This window comes from Schistocerca piceifrons, chromosome 1, assembly GCF_021461385.2.
Source record: "Schistocerca piceifrons isolate TAMUIC-IGC-003096 chromosome 1, iqSchPice1.1, whole genome shotgun sequence".
NCBI classification, from domain to species: Eukaryota; Metazoa; Arthropoda; class Insecta; order Orthoptera; family Acrididae; genus Schistocerca; species Schistocerca piceifrons.
The window spans coordinates 863,460,209-863,480,711 of NC_060138.1; the positions used below are offsets into that span (position 1 = coordinate 863,460,209).

The 20,503-nt window shown below is 45.8% G+C and overlaps 1 protein-coding gene across 2 annotated transcripts in view; it reads left to right on the forward strand.

Moving 5' to 3' along the window:
* Positions 1-20,503, forward strand: part of LOC124716086 (ankyrin repeat domain-containing protein 13D) — a 141,501-nt gene that overhangs the window by 69,029 nt on the left and 51,969 nt on the right. For both annotated transcript variants that reach the window (XM_047243144.1, XM_047243145.1), the window contains one exon: positions 1,498-1,723. In XM_047243144.1, the coding sequence (XP_047099100.1) occupies positions 1,498-1,723 (226 nt within the window). The remainder of the gene's footprint in view (positions 1-1,497; positions 1,724-20,503) is intronic.

The window sequence follows — 20,503 nt, forward strand, 5'->3', positions numbered from 1 at the left end:
AAGCGACCCAGCCATTTGATATACGTGCTACGTACTGTCTCAAGGATCTGGATCTCATGGGCATGAAAATACACACCCAGGGATGGCATGCACTGCTGCCTTGGTGTCTTCAGAGGCCCAAAGTGATTTTAAGCTTGACACAGTACACGAAAAGTTGTACTCCAGATGTGGTTTTTACAACTTTGTTTTCGTCTGTTTTAAGTATGTACCACAGTTTTATCATTGTTTATACAAATGGATCCCAGCAGGAGAATGCTCTCGGTTGTTCTGTGGTTTTCCCTGTTGGGATTTTTAAAGTGCGTCTTCCAGAACAATTTACAAATTATGATGCGGAGTTGCATGGCATTCTGCCGGCACTGGAGAAGGTTCACAGACATCACCGTACGAGTTTCTTGTCTGTTCCGACTCTCTTAGTGCACTGCAAACACTTCACCAAATGTATCTGATAGATCCACTGATTCAGCTCATCCATGACTCCTTACAGTGGCTCCAACGCTGTGGCAAGGAGGTGATCTTTTGCTGGGTACCTGGCCACGTTGGGATATAGGGTAACGACGTGGCTGACAAAGCTGCCAAGGAGGCACGTTGGGATGGTGCTGTCCATCAGTGTCCCATCCCGTTGCAATCTCATTTTCTGACAGACGCATCGTGCGTCAGTGGGAGACTTATTGGTTGCAGGTGTCAGACACAAACTGTGGTCGCTCAAGTTGACCACAAACGCTTGGTGGACTTCCGTGTCAGCCTCGCCACCGGAAGGAGGTTTTGCTTACCAGACTGCGCATTGGGCATAGCCCTTTCACACATGGCTTCCTTCTCTGGCAGGAGGATCCACCATTCTATGAAATTTGTGGCGTGCCGCTTTCAGTTCAGCATATTGTGGCTACATGTGTCCTGTATACTTATATTAGGGCAGCCCTCGGTCTCGCTGGAGATCTGCCCACCATCCTTGCAGATACTGATACCAGTGGTAACAGAGTGGTGAAATTTTGTGAACTGTCAGGCCTCATTCCTAAACTGGTAAGGAAGGGCAGCAGACTGTAGTACATTATAAACTGCTCCGCAAGTGGGGACAGACCCATGAGATTTCATGTTGACTTTTCGTCAGAACGCTGATGGCCATGATGTTGAGCACTCCCTCAACCCAAATAATCATAACCATCATTCTGTGGATGACTGCTTTCTTTCTGATGTTCTTAGGTCCTGTTGGAATTTATCTTATTAACACGCTAAGGCACTTCTAATAGATTTTGGCCAGATTATGTTGTTTTATGTACTTTAACAACTATTTTAATGTGCAGGATTGAATTAATAACCATTTAATTATTGCTCATTCTTTGATTATTATTGTTCATCTGCGATTGGAGGATGCAAGTATTTGTTAGCGAAAATAAAGGAAATTTTTGCAATACATCGTAGAGTGCTGGTGGAGAAAATTGTGCATCTTAGTTGTTCATATTTCCTCTGTTTAATACTGTTTAACTTAAAATCTGTTCTCAGGAATAAGTCAGGTATTTGGGGATGGCGATCTGACAAAAGTGAACCAATCAATGGGCACGAATGCAAGGTCTTTGGAGCTAGCAATGTAGAACTCGTTACCAAAACTCGGACAGAACACCTTACAGAAACAGATAAAGCAAAAGCGAGATCGCCAAAGACACCATTGCAGTCATTCCTTGGAATAGCGGAAGTGGAAGAAAAACAAGTGGTACCAGAAGCAAATAATGTAAGTAGCCCCATGAGATTTATGTAAAGACATTATCTTATAAAACTACTACATAAATTTAAAAAAATTAAATGTAGAAAGAAGGAATAGATAATTCATGATTGTCTTGTAGCTGAGGATGACTCTTGCTTGTCTCTTGTATTTAATGTTGTTTTTCTTTATAACCGACATTTAGGCATCTTCAGTGGTCTACAAAGGAAACAGCTTATAATAATTATTTGCTTAATTATTTTGTTTTGAATTGTGTGATTTACTGTTGCCATGTTTTTCTTCATTCATTGCGCTGGTTGTGTTTAATTGAATGAAGATACCACAAAAGAAATAATGGAAGGAGTGACTGTAGCCATTCAGAGTGTTGAGTAGTCAACGAGTATATAAAAAAGACTGAAAAATTTGTAAAATGACGTTTCTTGCCTAACACCTATTCAGCCACCAGACAACTTATAATTAGACACATGTACTAAGTAAACAAAAGACTCTAAGGCTAGGCATATACTGGGCTGTAGTGCAGCACAGTGAAGGAGAGGCAGTTTGGCTAAAATAAGGCAGGGTAGCAGAGTGCAAGTCAGGTACGGCAGCTACAGTAGTCATAATTCCCTACTGGAACCTGGTGGTGGTGGCGGTACTGTTCCTTTGTTGGTGCAATAAATTAAAAATGATTGACTACAAATAAACCTTCTAAATCAGCAGGGCTTAAAACAAAAGTCAACTGTACTAACAGCAACATTTGATGTGAATCACAGATTTACTGCATTTGATATAGGGCTAATGACTGTTTATTGATGGGAATGTAAATGTAAATACATTGTTAGATGCAAATAGAAGGAGTGGAACAGCTGAATTGTCTGTCCAGATCAAATAAACTACTAAGGGGTAATAATGCTGTGTGTTCTAAAGGTGGTTGAAGTATTTCCGTTGCTTGAAAATCTGATGTGACCTGCAGTGGCCAAGTTTCTGGTAATTGTGGCAACAAAGTGTTCATTACAGACAGGTGTAACCACTACAAACAGTAGAAACTGCCAACAATCCAAATGCACATTGGTTTGGAATATTCAGGAAACTTCTTGAAATTAGTCGGTAAATGATGTGGTAAAGTTTGGATATGTAGTTCACAACTACACATCAGTAAATATGCTGTTGTAGGAAGGTGACAGAGGCACTGAAGAGTGACAAAAAAAACCTAAAAACTAACTTTATCCATTGCAGCAAAAATGCAAGTCAGAACTGCAATGTAAGCTTTTATAATAAGAAACAGCTGTAAAATTTACTTGTAATGTCAGGCTCAAATTTCACCAAAGGCTGGTACTATGTTTATTTTGTTGGCTGGTACTAATTTATTTTTAAGGTAATTTTCTGTAGCAGTACTTCACTTATTTCTTCAGCTATCCTCTCACACACTGAATTTTTAAGAGTTTTGTCCGTACAATTGGGATAAGACATGTGGTACAGAAGACGATTTCCGCACAATAGTTCTATCAAATCTTCTGAAATCATAACAGTCAGTTGTAGAATGAATTCACTGTACAGCACGTTGCCACTGCCACAAGCTCTATGCAGGAGTTGAAGTAGGTGGCAGGCATGCTTGACAGTGCATGCTGCTCCTATTAAAAAGCACATGACACAGAAAACAGCTTGCCCTACCTATATTGACTGCGTCCCAGTACACAACCAGCCTAAAAGTAGTAACTGAAAAGGGAATGTTGCCCAGTCAGTGTGAGTCAGTTGACATACAATAAGCAGTCATAGCACCATCTAACAGGTATCTTGCCACATGCATCAGTAGTTGTGTATGGCACATAGAGTGGAGTTGGAGGTTTGGGAGCGGGAGGGGGGGGGGGGGGGGGGAGATAGGTGGCTCAGGAGAGAAATATGTGGTTGGAGACTAATGAATTGAAGTCAGAGGCATGAGAAAAGGTATAGAGATCAGAATAGAATGGGGGCTAGTTGATATTGATGCCATGAGGAATGCGGGATTGAAGGATGTGTTGTAAGGACAATTTCCATCTCTCTAATTCAGAGGTGCTGATATTGAGAGAGGGGATTGAGATTTTGAAGCAGGCACTGAAACTGAGCTTTTGGTGCTCCAAAACTTTGTTCTGCAGTTTCCTAGCCCAATGCCTCAAATAACTTTTCACGTGTCTTTTTACAGTCATCTCACATCAATTTTTCTATTTTCCTCTGATATGTTTCTCACTTTTTCCTGTTCACATTGACATCCCAGCTTTATCTCTGTTGTTAGTCTACAGTGTTTTCCTCCCGATATCACTTGCTGATGTCTTTTGCATTTTTTCCCCTCCTTATAGCTAAATCCCATTACTAACTGACCCCTTCACTAAAAACCACCCCACATCATGATTCTGAAATACTCTCTTTATCCATGGAATCCCCTCTCAATGTCCTAACGATAAAGATTCCATTCTTCAGATGTCAGCCTCTTTCTTTAACAACATCTTGCAAGTCTTCAGTTCATTCCAGTCCCTGTCCTCATAAACCTAATACTAGAAAAACAAATTTTCATAGTACAGACATCCCTGACCTGACTCTGCTCTCTTCTTAAGATATACTTCCTGTTATGTGTCTCAAATACTTACCAACAATGTAAGGAAGAGATAGATTTCTACCTACCAGAAAGATGACGTATTAAGTTGCAGCAGGCGCAACTAAAAGACAGTTACACATTAACTTTGGCCACACCTTGCATCAGAAAAGGAAACACATGTTCATTTACACAAGCAAGCACACCTTAAGCACATATGATCGCCTTCTCCGGCAGTTCAGACCCTAATGCTTCATGTAAAATGGAAGCAGCAATCTGGAGAGGTTGGGGAAGGGAAAGGGATAGCAGTGTACAGTTGGTGGGAAAGAAGAGCGCCATATGGAGGAGTGTGCAGGGACTATACTAGGAACAGGTGCAATGATTGGAGGCTGTTGGGGGTGGGAGGGGGGGGGGGGGCTGGCAAGGAGGCAGGGATGGAGAGAAAGGACAGGAATGAGTGAAGATGGGCAGGTGCATTGGCAGTAGGCTGCACACAAAAAGTGGGAGAGACAAGCAGAGGTAGGAGGTGATAGGATAGAGGGGGTGGAAACGGGGACAGAATGTCACTGTAGCTTTAGGCCAGGATAATTTCAGAAGCAGAGAATGTGTTGTTGTAAGGATAACTCACATCTGCTCGGTTCAAGGAACCTGGTGGCAGTGGAGGAGGAGCCAGATGTAGTGTAGCAGCCGTTGAAATCAAGGATGTTATTTTCAGCTGCATGGTGTGCTACACGGTGATCTACTTCTCTCGTTTTTTGACTACCAACTAGCTGTCCACCATGACGATTATCCACTGCTAAACTGTGGCAAAGATGAAAGTAGATCATCTTGTGGCACGACACGCAGCATGAACAAACATGCTTTATTTCAATGGCTGCTTCACTGCCCAAGCTATCTGGATCCTCCTTTCCACCACCAGCTTTCCTGAACAATGCAGATCTGAGTTATCCTTACCAACACATTCTGTGCTCCTGAAATAATCCCGGCTTCAACCTACGGTTGACATACTGTCCCCACACCCTCCACCCAACAGTTTCTATCCCCTCTGTCCTATCATCTCCTTCCTATTCTTGACTCACACCCTCTTTGTGTGCTGCCCTCTGTCAGTGCAACTGCCCATATTTCTCCACCCCTCTTATTTTTTGCTCTGTTTCCCCCCTCCCTGCCCCATAGCCTCCTGACACCATGTCTGTTGGCAGTCTAGTCCCTGCATATTCCTCCAGACAGTGCTCTTCTCTCCCTCAATCCATACACTGCTGTCCCTTCCCCTTCCTTGCCCTCTTCAAATTGCTGCTTCCATTCTACAGGACAGTTGCATTCTGGTCAGAGCTGCCACAGATGGCAGTTGTGTGTGCATAAGGTGTGCTTGCTTGTTTGAATGAACGTGTGTTCCTTTCCTGACAAAGGCCGTGGCCAGAAGTTAATGTGTAAGTGTCTTTTAGTTGTGCATGTCTGAAACTTAATGTGTCATCGTTACGGAAAGTAGCAGTCTATATTTTCCTTCCATTGTTTGAATTTCCATTGTTCAAATACTTACACCCCATTTTCCAAATTGAAGTCCTTGCTGTATGATTGGAAGAGCACTGCAAACACTATCTCCAAAAGGATATCTGTTGTACTTCTACCTTAGAAAAACACTACCCACAAAGGCCTATCATGTCCTTAGCCAAATCTCTGTCAGCCTCCGTTTGTCCTCTGAACCTGGCTTGCTGACATCTGCCACGCCCCCCAAAACTCACTCCCAGTTTCACACAAAATTCAAACCTCAGACAAGCCCAGAACACTGTTGACAGCCTATCCACTTCAGTCCCATGGAATATTAAGTCCCTACAAAGGGTCTCACCTGCAGCTCAACAAGTAAGTTGAATCATTCTCGGCCTTTTTGTTACTAACATGTTTGACCAAAACTGCTGAAATCTAACACTAAACATTGCCTTTCCCATTGCATAGCTCTGTGCAATGGTGAACCTCCTACACTTCTGCCGAACCAGCCTTAGGTTGCTGTTCAAGAATTCTGTACCTTTGACTTGATATCACCTTTCTTTCCCAGGTCCCTTTCCAAGATCACAAACCTCTTGGCAGAAGAAAGAGCTGCATCCATCGTCATAAAACAGATTCTTATTTGATCATCTTCCAGTGGATAAAGGCTCCATCACCTGATGGAAGGTATCTGTCAACTTGACTGAATCTTACATTTACAAGCCCTGCCAAAGTGACCCCATAGCAAAAGTCCAGCATTACCTCAAATCCCTTTTCAAACTTCCTCCCCAAGGGCCCAGGGGTTAGAATAGGCCTGAGGTATTCCTGCCTGTCAAAGAGGTGACTAAAAGGAGTCATACATGTTTCGGCCTTATGTGATGGTCCCCTGTCCATGAACCATGGACCTTGCCGTTGGTGGGGAGGCTTGTGTGCCTCAGCGATACAGATAGCCATACCGTAGGTGCAACCACAACGGAGGGGTATCTGTTGAGAGGCCAGACAAATGTGTGGTTCCTGAAGAGGGGCAGCAGCCTTTTCAGTAGTTGCAAGGGCAACAGTCTGGATGATTGACTGATCTGGCCTTGTAACAATAACCAAAACGGCCTTGCTGTGCTGGTACTGCGAACGGCTGAAAGCAAGGGGAAACTACAGCCGTAATTTTTCCCGAGGGCATGCAGCTTTATTGTATGATTACATGATGATGGCGTCCTCTTGGGTAAAATATTCCGGAGGTAAAATAGTCCCCCATTCGGATCTCCGGGCGGGGACTACTCAAGAGGATGTCGTTATCAGGAGAAAGAAAACTGGCGTTCTACGGATCGGAGCGTGGAATGTCAGATCCCTTAATCGGGCAGGTAGGTTAGAAAATTTAAAAAGGGAAATGGATAGGTTGAAGTTAGATATAGTTGGAATTAGTGAAGTTCGGTGGCAGGAGGAACAAGACTTCTGGTCAGGTGACTACAGGGTTATAAACACAAAATCAAATAGGGGTAATGCAGGAGTAGGTTTAATAATGAATAGGAAAATAGGAATGCGGGTAAGCTACTACAAACAGCATAGTGAACGCATTATTGTGGCCAAGATAGACACAAAGCCCACGCCTACTACAGTAGTACAAGTTTATATGCCAACTAGCTCTGCAGATGATGAAGAAATTGAAGAAATGTATGATGAAATAAAAGAAATTATTCAGATTGTGAAGGGAGACGAAAATTTAATAGTCATGGGTGATTGGAATTCGAGTGTAGGAAAAGGGAGAGAAGGAAACATAGTAGGTGAATATGGATTGGGGGACAGAAATGAAAGAGGAAGCTGCCTGGTCGAATTTTGCACAGAGCACAACATAATCATAACTAACACTTGGTTTAAGAATCATGAAAGAAGGTTGTATACATGGAAGAACCCTGGAGATACTAAAAGGTTTCAGATAGATTATATAATGGTAAGACAGATTTAGGAACCAGGTTTTAAATTGTAAGACATTTCCAGGGGCAGATGTGGACTCTGACCACAATCTATTGGTTATGACCTGTAGATTAAAACTGAAGAAACTGCAAAAAGGTGGGAATTTAAGGAGATAGGACCTGGATAAACTAAAAGAACCAGAGGTTGTACAGAGATTCAGGGAGAGCATAAGGGAGCAATTGACAGGAATGGGGGAAATAAATACAGTAGAAGAAGAATGGGTAGCTTTGAGGGATGAAGTAGTGAAGGCAGCAGAGGATCAAGTAGGTAAAAAGACGAGGGCTGCTAGAAATCCTTGGGTAACAGAAGAAATATTGAACTTAATTGATGAAAGGAGAAAATATAAAAATGCAGTAAGTGAAACAGGCAAAAAGGAATACAAACGTCTCAAAAATGAGATCGACAGGAAGTGCAAAATGGCTAAGCAGGGATGGCTAGAGGACAAATGTAAGGATGTAGATGCCTATCTCACTAGGGGTAAGATAGATACCGCCTACAGGAAAATTAAAGAGACCTTTGGAGATAAGAGAACAACTTGTATGAATATCAAGAGCTCAGATGGAAACCCATTTCTAAGCAAAGAAGGGAAAGCAGAAAGGTGGAAGGAGTATATAGAGGGTCTATACAAGGGCGATGTACTTGAGGACAATATTATGGAAATGGAAGAGGATGTAGATGAAGATGAAATGGGAGATATGATACTGCGTGAAGAGTTTGACAGAGCACTGAAAGACCTGAGTCGAAACAAGGCCCCCGGAGTAGACAATATTCCATTGGAAATACTGACGGCCGTGGGAGAGCCAGTCCTGACAAAACTCTACCATCTGGTGAGCAAGATGTATGAAACAGGCGAAATACCCTCAGACTTCAAGAAGAATATAATAATTCCAATCCCAAAGAAAGCAGGTGTTGACAGATGTGAAAATTACCGAACTATCAGCTTAATAAGTCACAGCTGCAAAATACTAACACGAATTCTTTACAGACGAATGGAAAAACTAGTAGAAGCCAACCTCGGGGAAGATCAGTTTGGATTTCATAGAAACACTGGAACACGTGAGGCAATACTGACCTTACGACTTATCTTAGAAGAAAGATTAAGGAAAGGCAAACCTACGTTTCTAGCATTTTTAGACTTAGAGAAAGCTTTTGACAATGTTGACTGGAATACTCTCTTTCAAATTCTAAAGGTGGCAGGGGTAAAATACAGGGAGCGAAAGGCTATTTACAATTTGTACAGAAACCAGATGGCAGTTATAAGAGTTAAGGGACATGAAAGGGAAGCAGTGGTTGGGAAGGGAGTAAGACAGGGTTGTAGCCTCTCCCCGATGTTGTTCAATCTGTATATTGAGCAAGCAGTAAAGGAAACAAAAGAAAAATTCGGAGTAGGTATTAAAATTCATGGAGAAGAAATAAAAACTTTGAGGTTCGCCAATGACATTGTAATTCTGTCAGAGACAGCAAAGGACTTGCAAGAGCAGTTGAATGGAATGGACAGTGTCTTGAAAGGAGGATATAAGATGAACATCAACAAAAGCGAAACAAGGATAATGGAATGTAGTCAAATTAAGTCGGGTGATGCTGAGGGAATTAGATTAGGAAATGAGGCACTTAAAGTAGTAAAGGAGTTTTGCTATTTGGGGAGCAAAATAACTGATGATGGTCGAAGTAGAGAGGATATAAAATGTAGGCTGGCAATGGCAAGGAAAGCGTTTCTGAAGAAGAGAAATTTGTTAACATCCAGTATTGATTTAAGTGTCAGGAAGTTGTTTCTGAAAGTATTTGTGTGGAGTGTAGTTATGTATGGAAGTGAAACATGGACGATAAATAGTTTGGACAAGAAGAGAATAGAAGCTTTCGAAATGTGGTGCTACAGAAGAATGCTGAAGATTAGATGGGAGAAGAGAAGTTTGTGCCACAACTTGACCAGAAGAAGGGATCGGTTGGTAGGACATGTTCTGAGGCATCAAGGGATCACCAATTTAGTATTGGAGGGCAGCATAGAGGGTAAAAATCATAGAGGGAGACCAAGAGATGAATACACTAAGCAGATTCAGAAGGATGTAAGTTGCAGTAGGTACTGGGAGATGAAAAACCTGCACAGGATAGAGTAGCATGGAGAGCTGCATCAAACCAGTCTCAGTACTGAAGACCACAACAACAACAACAACAACAACTTTCTAAATTTTCCCGAAGAGCAAGCCAATTGGGGAATGGCGCTTTACATGGTGCATTGTGTCCATTGTGCACGGAGATCTTTAGCCCACTTTCTCGTCACCGCATTGCAGTCCCGCTCATTCTCCATCTCTTGGGCGAGGACACCGTCCTGGGTGCATTTTCCACCATGCACTATGCAGTATCGCTTTGTGCGTTGACGATGACCATGGACTTCTTAGCACCTCACATCCAGCATGGTAGCTGGTCCATTGTGGTGGGGCTACCACGTACACTGTTTGTTGTAGCCCCATGACAACACAGGGGTTGCTCTGATGATGATTGCACCGTTAACTCCCCACGTGTGCCGTGGAGTAAATGCTCATCTCCCTGGGGCATCGGGACTACTGGCAATGGCAATCCTACTAGGTGGCCCTTGCTGAACTGGGGGGCACCCATGGGGAGGGCCCCTGGTCAGAGTGGGTGGCATCAGGGCGGATGACACACCATGAAGTGTAGTATGTCATCTCTTGCTGGTGGTCCGCCGCCAGTAGTCTCTAAGTGGGCAAAGTCTAACTTCAATGCTAAGAAATATGACCCCAAATTGTTGTACAGGTGGTGACTCAGTAGCAGCAGGGGCCCCGGAGGCGTAATCTGCCTCCCCAGTCCCTTCACGCCTTTCCCATCCATGGCCCATACCATCCTTCAGTGGAACTGCAGCGGTTTCTTCCACCATCTAGCTGAGCTCCGCCAACTTACCAGCCTTCATCCTTTCCTTTGCATTGCTCTGCAGGAAACTTGGTTTCCAGCAATGCGAACCCCCACCCTCCGTGGCTATCGGGGCTATTTTAAGAACCGGGCAGCTTATGAAAGGGTGTCTGGTGGCGTCTGCATATATGTCCTTAACTCTCTTCACAGCGAGTTTCTACCTCTACAAACAGCTTTAGAGGCTGTCGCTGTTCGGGTGTGGACGCCACAGGCTCTTACCGTCTGCAGTATTTACCTTCCACCGGATGGTGCTGTCGCGCAGCATGTCCTGGCTGCTCTGATAGCCCAACTGCTGCCACCTTTCTTGTTGCTGGGCGATTTCAATGCCCAAAACCCTCTATGGGGTGGGACTGTCTCCGATGACCGCGGTCGTGCCGTGGAGCATTTGTTGGCTCAGCTCGACCTTAGCCTCTTGAACACCGGTGCTCCCACGCATTTCAGTGTGGCCCATGGCTCGTTCTCGGCCATCGATCTCTCTCTTTGCAGCCCCGGACTTGTCCCATCCCTCCACTGGAGAGTGCATCCTGACCTGTGTGGTAGTGACCATTTTCCCATCTATTTGTCACTGCCCCAGTGTCATTCTTCTGGGCGCCTGCCCCGCTGGGCTCTCCACAGGGCTGACTGGCCGGCTTTTACTTCCGCTGCAACCATTGAGCCTCCCCCACAGGGTGACATTGACGAGGTGGTCCGTCTCTTAACCACGTCAATCATTTCGGCGGCCGAGGCTGCCATCCCCCGCTCTTCTGGACTCCCTCGGAGGAAGGCTGTACCCTGGTGGTCGCCGGAGATTGCCGAGGCTATTCGCGACCATAGGCGGGCCCTCCAGCATCATAGGTGGCACCCGTCTCTCGAGACCCTCATCGCCTTTAAGAGGCTCCGTTGTCTTATTACACGGCGTAAGCAGGAGTGCTGGGAGCGGTATGTCTCATCCTTGGGCTCCTGTGTCTCCCCCTCGCTCGTGTGGTCCCGGATACGGCGGATTTATGGACACCAGACCCCTATGGGTGTCCCTGGGATCTCCTTGGACGGCGCTGTCTGCACTGACGCTGCCGCCATTGCTGAACACCTTGCCGCGCACTTTGCTCAGAGCTCTGCGACTGCAACTTATCCCCCCGCCTTTCGCTCTCTCTAGGAGCGAGCCAAGCAGACGCCGTTATCGTTCCACACGCGTCGTTCTGAAAAATACAATGCTCCTTTCAGCGAGAGGGAATTCCTCACTGCCCTCGCCGATTGCCCTGATACAGCACCAGGACCGGACTGCATCCATGCGCAGATGCTGAAGCATCTCTCCAGGGACTGCCAGAGACACATCCTCACCATCTTTAACCGCATTTGGAGCGAGGGCGTGTTCCCGTCGCAATGGCGAGAGGGTCTTATTGTCCCCATCTTGCAGCCCGGTGCGGACCCACTGGCGGTGGACAGCTATCGTCCCATTACCCTCACCAACGTTTTGTGCAAATTGCTCGAACGTATGGTGGGGCGGCGTTTGTGTTGGGTCCTTGAGTCGCGCGGTCTCCTCGCTCCATCCCAGGGTGGCTTCCGTCGGGGCTGGTCTGCCACGGACAATTTGGTGCAGCTGGAATCTGCTATTCGTACGGCCTTTGCCCGCCGTCAGCATCTCGTTGCTGTATTTTTCGATCTGCAGAAGGCGTATGACACCACATGGAGGCATCACATCCTCGCCACGTTGCATGAGTGGGGTCTTTGTGGTCGGCTCCCGGCTTTTCTTCAAACATTTTTATTGGGCCGCTCTTTCCGGGTGCAAGTCGGTGCCGCCTCTAGTTCATCTTATATACAGGAAAATGGGGTCCCTCAGGGCTCGGTGTTGAGCGTCTCCTTATTTCTAGTGGCCATTAATGGTCTGGCTGCAGCCGTGGGGTCGTCGGTGTCTCCTTCTTTGTATGCCGATGACTTCTACATCTCATTTAGCTCCACGACTACGGGAGTCGCCGAACGCAGGCTGCAAGTCGCCATTCGCAAGGCAGCATCATGGGCTCTGACTCATGGTTTTCAGTTCTCTGTAGCCAAGACTCGAGTTATGCACTTCTGCAGGCGTCGGACGGTCCACCCTCATCCTGAACTTTACCTCGACGGCCACCTGCTTTGAGTGGTGGACACTTGCCGCTTCTTGGGACTCGTGTTTGATGCCCGGCTCACATGGGTTCCTCATATTACTCAGCTAAAGCAAAAATGCTGGCGGCACCTCAATGCCCTCCGCTGCCATAGCCACACGTCTTGGGGTGCAGATCGCTACACGCTGCTGCGATTGTACAGAGCCCTTGTGCAGTCCCGGCTTGATTATGGGAGCCTGGCCTATGGGTCTGCATCACCCTCAGTGTTGAAGTTGTTAGACCCCATACACCACTGTGGGGTTCGGCTTGCAACTGGCGCTTTCTGTACGAGCCCCGTGGATAGTCTACTGGTGGAGGCCGGGGTTCCCCCGTTGCGGATTCGCCGCCATCGACTGCTTGCCGACTATGCTGTCCACGTGCATTGCTCGCCTGGCCATCCCAATCATCGCCTGCTTTTCCCTGCCGTGGTCCTCCATCTGCCCGAACGGCGACCTAGGTCTGGGCTTTCCATAGCTGTCCGCGTCCAGTCCCTGCTGTCGGAACTGGGCTCATTCCCTCTTCTGCCTCCCTTCCGGGTCCGTGCACCTACGCCTCCCTGGTGTTTGCCCCGGCCGTCCGTCCGTCTGGACTTGGCACAGGGACCCAAGGACTCGGTTCCGCCTGTGGCCCTCCGTCGCCGTTTTCTTGCGCTCCTCGCCTCATTTCCGGGCTGTGAGCCTGTCTACACTGATGGTTCCCTGGTTGATGGTCGCACTGCCTACGCTTTTGCTCATGCTGCCCATGTTGAACAGCGCTCCTTGCCGGCTGGCTGCAGTATTTTTACTGCAGAGCTGGTGGCCATATTGCGCGCTCTTGAGCATATGCGTTCCTGCTCAGGTACGTCCATCGTCATCTGCAGTGACTCCCTGAGCAGCCTCCAGGCCATCGACCGCTGCTATACCTCTTCTCCTCTGGTGTCCTCTATTCAGGAGTCTGTTTCCGCCATTACCCGCTCTGGTCGTTCGGTGGTCTTTATTTGGACGCCAGGTCACGTTGGCATCCCAGGGAACGAACGTGTCGACAGGCTGGCCAAAGGGGCGATCGACGCCCCAGCTTTGGAAATCGGCCTCACGGCTCGCGATCAGCAGCTGGTGTTGCGCCGTAAGGTGCTTGGGATGTGGACTGCTGAGTGGCGTGGCATGACATCCCCGAATAAACTGCGGGCTGTTAAGGAGACGACCGATGTGTGGCGCTCCTCCCTGCGGGCTTCTCGCAGGGACTCTGTTATCCTGTGTCGGCTCCGCATCGACCATACATACCTGACGCACGGCCATCTTTTGCGTCAGGAGGATCCCCCCCTGTGTCGGTGTGGGTCCCGGCTGACGGTCGCCCACATTTTATTGGAGTGTCCCCGACTGCGCACCCTCCGGCAGTCTTTTAATCTCCCGGGCACTTTGCCTTTGGTTTTAAGCGACAATGCCTCCATGGCTGATGACGTTTTAAATTTTATCCGTGGAAGTCCTTTTTATGGTTCCATTTAGGGAGGTCCTGCTCCTTTCCCTTTGTGTGTCTCTTGCCCTCGAGTCTCTCATATTTGGTTGCAGATTTTAGTGTGTAATCGGTTGGTTGACTCTTTCCCTTTTTTGTTGTCGTGGTCAGTCAACCAGTCTCCGGCCATCTTCTTTTCTTCTGTTTCCTTTTGTCTGGTGTTCATCTGTACTCTTCGTGTCTGTAGTGTTCGTTGCCGCTTTTGTGTTCTTTTAGGGCCTGGGGGGGAGTCTCCTTCCCCTTGGGGTTTTACCTGCTTTGTGCATTTATGTCTTGCCTGTTTTTGGAATGGGGGACTGATGACCTTAGCTGTTTAGTCCCCCTTAAACATCCCAACAACCACCACCACCATGGGAGGAACGCCAGACTAAGGATGGCAGTGAAGCTTATTCGCCCTGGTAGCTCATATGTATGAGAGTTAACAGGGAATCTTTCATGTCCATAAAGCCTCAGTTTTTTGTGAAGGATTTGGAGGACAAGTTTGGGGAGGTGGAGGGCTTGTCCAAAATGTGCTCTGGGTCACTCTTGATAAAAACAGCATCCTCTGCCGAGTCACAGGCATTAATCGCTTGTGACAAGTTTGGGGATGTTTCTGTTACCATCACGCCCCATAAGCGCTTAAATTGGTCCAGGATATTATATTCCACAGGGACCTTCTTTTGCAATCAGATGACGAGCTGCGTGCCAATTTAGTGCAGTGAGGTGTTCATTTCATCTGGCGGGTCCATTGGGGTCTGAGGGATAATCAGATTGCCACCGGTGCCTTCATCTTGGCTTCGAGGGTGACACATTGTCAGAGAAGGTCAAGGTGATGGCCTACCGCTGTTACGTTGAGCCATATATCCCTCCCCTGATACGGTGCTTTAAGTGCTGGAAGTTCGGCCATATGTCTTTCTGCTGTACTTCCAGTGTCACATGACGAGATTGCGTATGTCCATCACATCCCAATACTCTGTGTGCCCCATCTCCCATCTGTGTCAGATGTGGAGTGCATCATTCACCTTGCTCGCTAGACTGCAGGATGTTACAAAAAGAGAGGAAGATCATGGAATATAAGACCCTGGACCGACTGACCTACACTGAAGCTAAGAGAAAATTTTAGCGCCTACATCCTGTGGCTATGACCACTATTACGGCAACTGTGGTCTAGGGGTAGCATCTTTGATTCATAACCAAAACGTCTTTGGTCCCGGGTTTGATCCCCGCCACTGCCTAAATTTTTATAAATAATCAGCATTGGCGGCCGAAGACTTCGGCATAAGAAGCCACCCTCATTCTGCCAACAGCCTTGTCAAAGAGGGCGGAGGAGCAGATAGAGGTTCAGGGCATTCACTTGTCCTAGGGGTGGGAAATTGCCCCTAAAGGCGGAAGAATCAGCAATGATCAACGACATGAGGATGCAGAAGGCAATGGAAACCACTGCATTAAAGTCACTGAAATATGGTATCCCGGTTGAGACACAAAGTTGAAATATGCTCACTATTTTTTATTTACTTAAATTTGGCATATTTCGTGGCAGTACCTTTTCCATTAGATGTTTACAAGGCAATATTGGTCTTGGCTTCAGTTGTCTAGTGAAAGTATGATTCCACAATTGCAGTTTTGTCGGCTGCAGAAATGACCTGGTTCAATGTGTTTGCCTCATTTTTGGTGCTTCAAATACCATTTCTTCGAATGTAGTTTCTTGTTAAAGTTTATATAAAAAAATAGTAACATAATTCAAAATTATTTATGACGGCGACCTGCACATTGTTCTACCGTCAACACACACCAAGAGTTAACTGCCGACTGACTACGGTCAAAAACAGCTCCAGCGCCAAAGACATTTTACACAACACACAAGCTTCCACTTGTAATCAGTCTCTTTGCTATTCTTTGACACATTTACTAATAGTAATCAACATGCTTTCACTCTCAAAAATATAAGTAAATTAAGATATAATAAGGCAAATTATAATAAAAACATTCTGACAAAAAATATAAGAAAACATTCACAATTTGGTATCGACAAATCTGGTAAAAAAATAACACATCTCCCAGATCCATTACAACACGTAATGAGTATCCACAGGACATGTGGCCTGTAATTGAAGAAGTGTCATGATGATCTCTCCATTGGCAAAAGATTCCGGAATAGTCCCCCATTCGGATCTCCTGGAGGGGACTGCCAAGGGGGAGGTTACCATGAGAAAAAGATTGAATAATCTACGAAAGGATAACGTTCTACGAGTCGGGGCGTGGAATGTCAGAAACTTGAACTTGGTAGGGAAACTAGAAAATCTGAAAAGGGAAATGCAAAGGCTCAATCTAGATATAGTAGGGGTCAGTGAAGTGAAGTGGAAGGAAGACAAGGATTTCTGGTCAGATGAGTATCAGGTAATATCAACAGCAGCAGAAAATGGTATAACAGGTGTAGAATTCGTTATGAATAGGAAGGTAGGGCAGAGGGTGTGTTACTGTGAACAGTTCAGTGACCGGGTTGTTCTAATCAGAATCGACAGCAGACCAACACCGACAACAATAGTTCAGGTATACATACCAACGTCGCAGCCTGAAGATGAACAGATAGAGAAAGTGTATGAGGATATTGAAAGGGTAATGCAGTGTGTAAAGGGGGACGAAAATCTAATAGTCATTGGCGACTGGAATGCAGTTGTAGGGGAAGGAGTAGAAGAAAAGGTTACAGGAGAATATGGGCTTGGGACAAGGAATGAAAGAGGAGAAAGACTAATTGAGTTCTGTAACAAGTTTCAGCTAGTAATAGCGAATACCCTGTACAAGAATCACAAGAGGAGGAGTTATACTTGGAAAAGGCCGGGAGATACGGGAAGATTTCAATTGGATTACTTCATGGTCAGACAGAGATTCCGAAATCAGATACTGGATTGTAAGGCGTACCCAGGAGCAGATATAGACTCAGATCACAATATAGTAGTGATGAAGAGTAGGCTGAAGTTCAAGACATTAGTCAGGAAGAATCAATACACAAAGAAGTGGGATAATGAAGTACTAAGGAATGACGAGATACGTTTGAAGTTCTCTAGTGCAGTAGGCAGTACAGTTGAAGAGGAATGGACATCTCTAAAAAGGGCCATGACAGAAGTTGGGAAGGAAAACATAGGTACAAAGAAGGTAGCTGTGAAGAAGCCATGGGTAACAGAAGAAATACTTCAGTTGATTGATGAAAGGAGGAAGTACAAACATGTTCCGGGAAAATCAGGAATACAGAAATACAAGTCGCTGAGGAATGAAATAAATAGGAAGTGCAGGGAAGCTAAGACGAAATGGCTGCAGGAAAAGTGTGAAGACATCGAAAAAGATATGATTGTCGGAAGGACAGACTCAGCGTACAGGAAAGTCAAAACAACCTTTGGTGACATTAAAAGCAACAGTGGTAACATTAAGAGTGCAACGGGAATTCCACTGTTAAATGCAGAGGAGAGAGCAGATAGGTGGAAAGAATACATTGAAAGCCTCTATGAGGATGAAGATTTGTCTGATGTGATAGAAAAAGAAACAGGAGTCGATTTAGAAGAGATAGGGGATCCAGTATTAGAATCGGAATTTAAAAGAGCTTTGGAGGACTTACGGTCAAATAAGACAGAAGGGATAGATAACATTCCATCAGAATATCTAAAATCATTGGGGGAAGTGGCAACAAAACGACTATTCACGTTGGTGTGTAGAATATATGAGTCTGGCGATATACCATCTGACTTTCGGAAAAGCATCATCCACACAATTCCGAAGACGGCAAGAGTTGACAAGTGCGAATTATCGCACAATCAGCTTAACAGCTCATGCATCGAAGCTGCTTACAAGAATAATATACAGAAGAATGGAAAAGAAAATTGAGAATGCGCTAGGTGACGATCAGTTTGGCTTTAGGAAAAGTAAAGGGACGAGAGAGGCAATTCTGACGTTACAGCTAATAATGGAAGCAAGGCTAAAGAAAAATCAACACACTTTCATAGGATTTGTTGACCTGGAAAAAGCGTTCGACAATATAAAATGGTGCAAGCTGTTCGAGATTCTGAAAAAAGTAGGGGTAAGCTATAGGGAGAGACGGGTCATATAGAATGTGTGCAACAACCAAGAGGGAATAATAAGAGTGGACGATCAAGAACGAAGTGCTCGTATTAAGAAGGGTGTAAGACAAGGCTGTAGCCTTTCGCCCCTACTCCTCAATCTGTACATCGAGGAAGCAATGATGGAAATAAAAGAAAGGTTCAGGAGTGGAATTAAAATACAAGGTGAAAGGATATCAATGATACGATTCGCTGATGACATTGCTATCCTGAGTGAAAGTGAAGAAGAATTAAATGATCTGCTGAACGGAATGAACAGTCTAATGAGTACACAGTATGGTTTGAGAGTAAATCGGAGAAAGACGAAGGTAATGAGAAGTAGTAGAAATGAGAACAGCGAGAAACTTTAACATCAGGATTGATGGTCACGAAGTCAATGAAGTTAAGGAATTCTGCTACCTAGGCAATAAAATAACCAATGACGGACGGAGCAAGGAGGACATCAAAAGCAGACTTGCTATGGCAAAAAAGGCATTTCTGGCCAAGAGAAGTCTACTAATATCAAATACTGGCCTTAATTTGAGGAAGAAATTTCTGAGGATGTACGTCTGGAGTACAGCATTGTATGGTAGTGAAACATGGACTGTGGGAAAACCGGAACAGAAGAGAATCGAAGCATTTGAAATGTGGTGCTATAGACGAATGTTGAAAATTAGGTGGACTGATAAGGTAAGGAATGAGGAGGTTCTACGCAGAATCGGAGAGGAAAGGAATATGTGGAAAACACTGATAAGGAGAAGGGACAGGATGATAGGACATCTGCTAAGACATGAGGGAATGACTTCCATGGTACTAGAGGGAGCTGTAGAGGGCAAAAACTGTAGAGGAAGACAGAGATTGGAATACGTCAAGCAAATAATTGAGGACGTAGGTTGCAAGTGCTACTCTGAGATGAAGAGGTTAGCACAGGAAAGGAATTCGTGACGGGCTGCATCAAACCAGTCAGTAGACTGGTGACAAAAAGAGGCATCTCTATGAGAACAATTGTCACCCCATCAGTTCCTCGCATTCCTGTTGCCTCACAGTACCAGAAGACTACACCTGCCCCCTTGACAGTGGAGGCACTTCCTTCCTGTTGCTCCCACACCACCTACTTCAGGAGCAACACCCTCCAACCATCGGCGATATCAGTTGCCACTTCTGATCCAGAGATGCATAAGTCTTCTTCGGCTCCTCTCACAAGGTAAGGGACCCTTGGGTCACTCCCTTCCTAGGTTTCTGCTAGTGGGAAAGATGACACCCACCAGTGCAGAAGAGCCCAAAAGCAGCTGGTCATAGGGCTTCATGCTCATCCTCAGTCCCGGAGACTGAATCAGTGAAGTCCTCTCAGCCAGGGAAACCCAAGGAGCAGCGAGAGAAATCCAAAAAGAAGGTCCCCAAGACCTATGGAATTGTGGTGGCACCCACACCACTGCTACCTAAAAGCTATGCGTCTGCAGATGAGGTGGAGATTCTGGCATACACTGAGGACCTAGATCTCGCCGGACCCTCAAACACAACTGATATAGACTGCTTAAGTAAAGAGTCAGTGGCAGCCGGTGACCCTGAGACATGAACTGCCTCGTTGAATGTTCAATGCCTTCCCAATCTGACAATGACGTCATCTGCCAGTGGAATTGCAGCAGTTTTTTCCACCGCCTGACTGAGCTATGGAAACTTTTAAGCTGTACACCTGCTTTTAGCATAGCCCTCCAGGAAACATGGTTCCTGGCAATGCGGACCCCTGCCCTCTGCAGCTATAAGGGATACTACAGTAACTGTAGTGACTATAATCGAGTGTCAGGTGGAGTTTACCTTTATGTCCTAAACTCAGTCTGTAGTGAAACTGTGTCCCTTCACCCTCTTGAAGCTGTGGCTGTCAGAATAAGGACGACACAGGAAATAACTGTGTGCAATGTATATCTTCCTCCAGATGGTGCAGTACCCCTGAATGTATCAGCTGCACTGATTGATCAACTCCCTAAACCTTTCCTACTTCTGGGAGATTTTAATGCCCAGAACCCCGTGCGGGGTGGCACCGTGCTTACTGGCTGAGGCAGAGATGTTGAAACTTTACTGTCTCAGTTCCACCTCTGCCTCTTAAATATTGGGGCTGCCACACATTTCAGTGTGGCTCATGGTAGTTACTTGGCCATTGATTTATCAATTTGCAGCCCAGGACTTCTCCCATCTATCCACTGGAGAGCACATG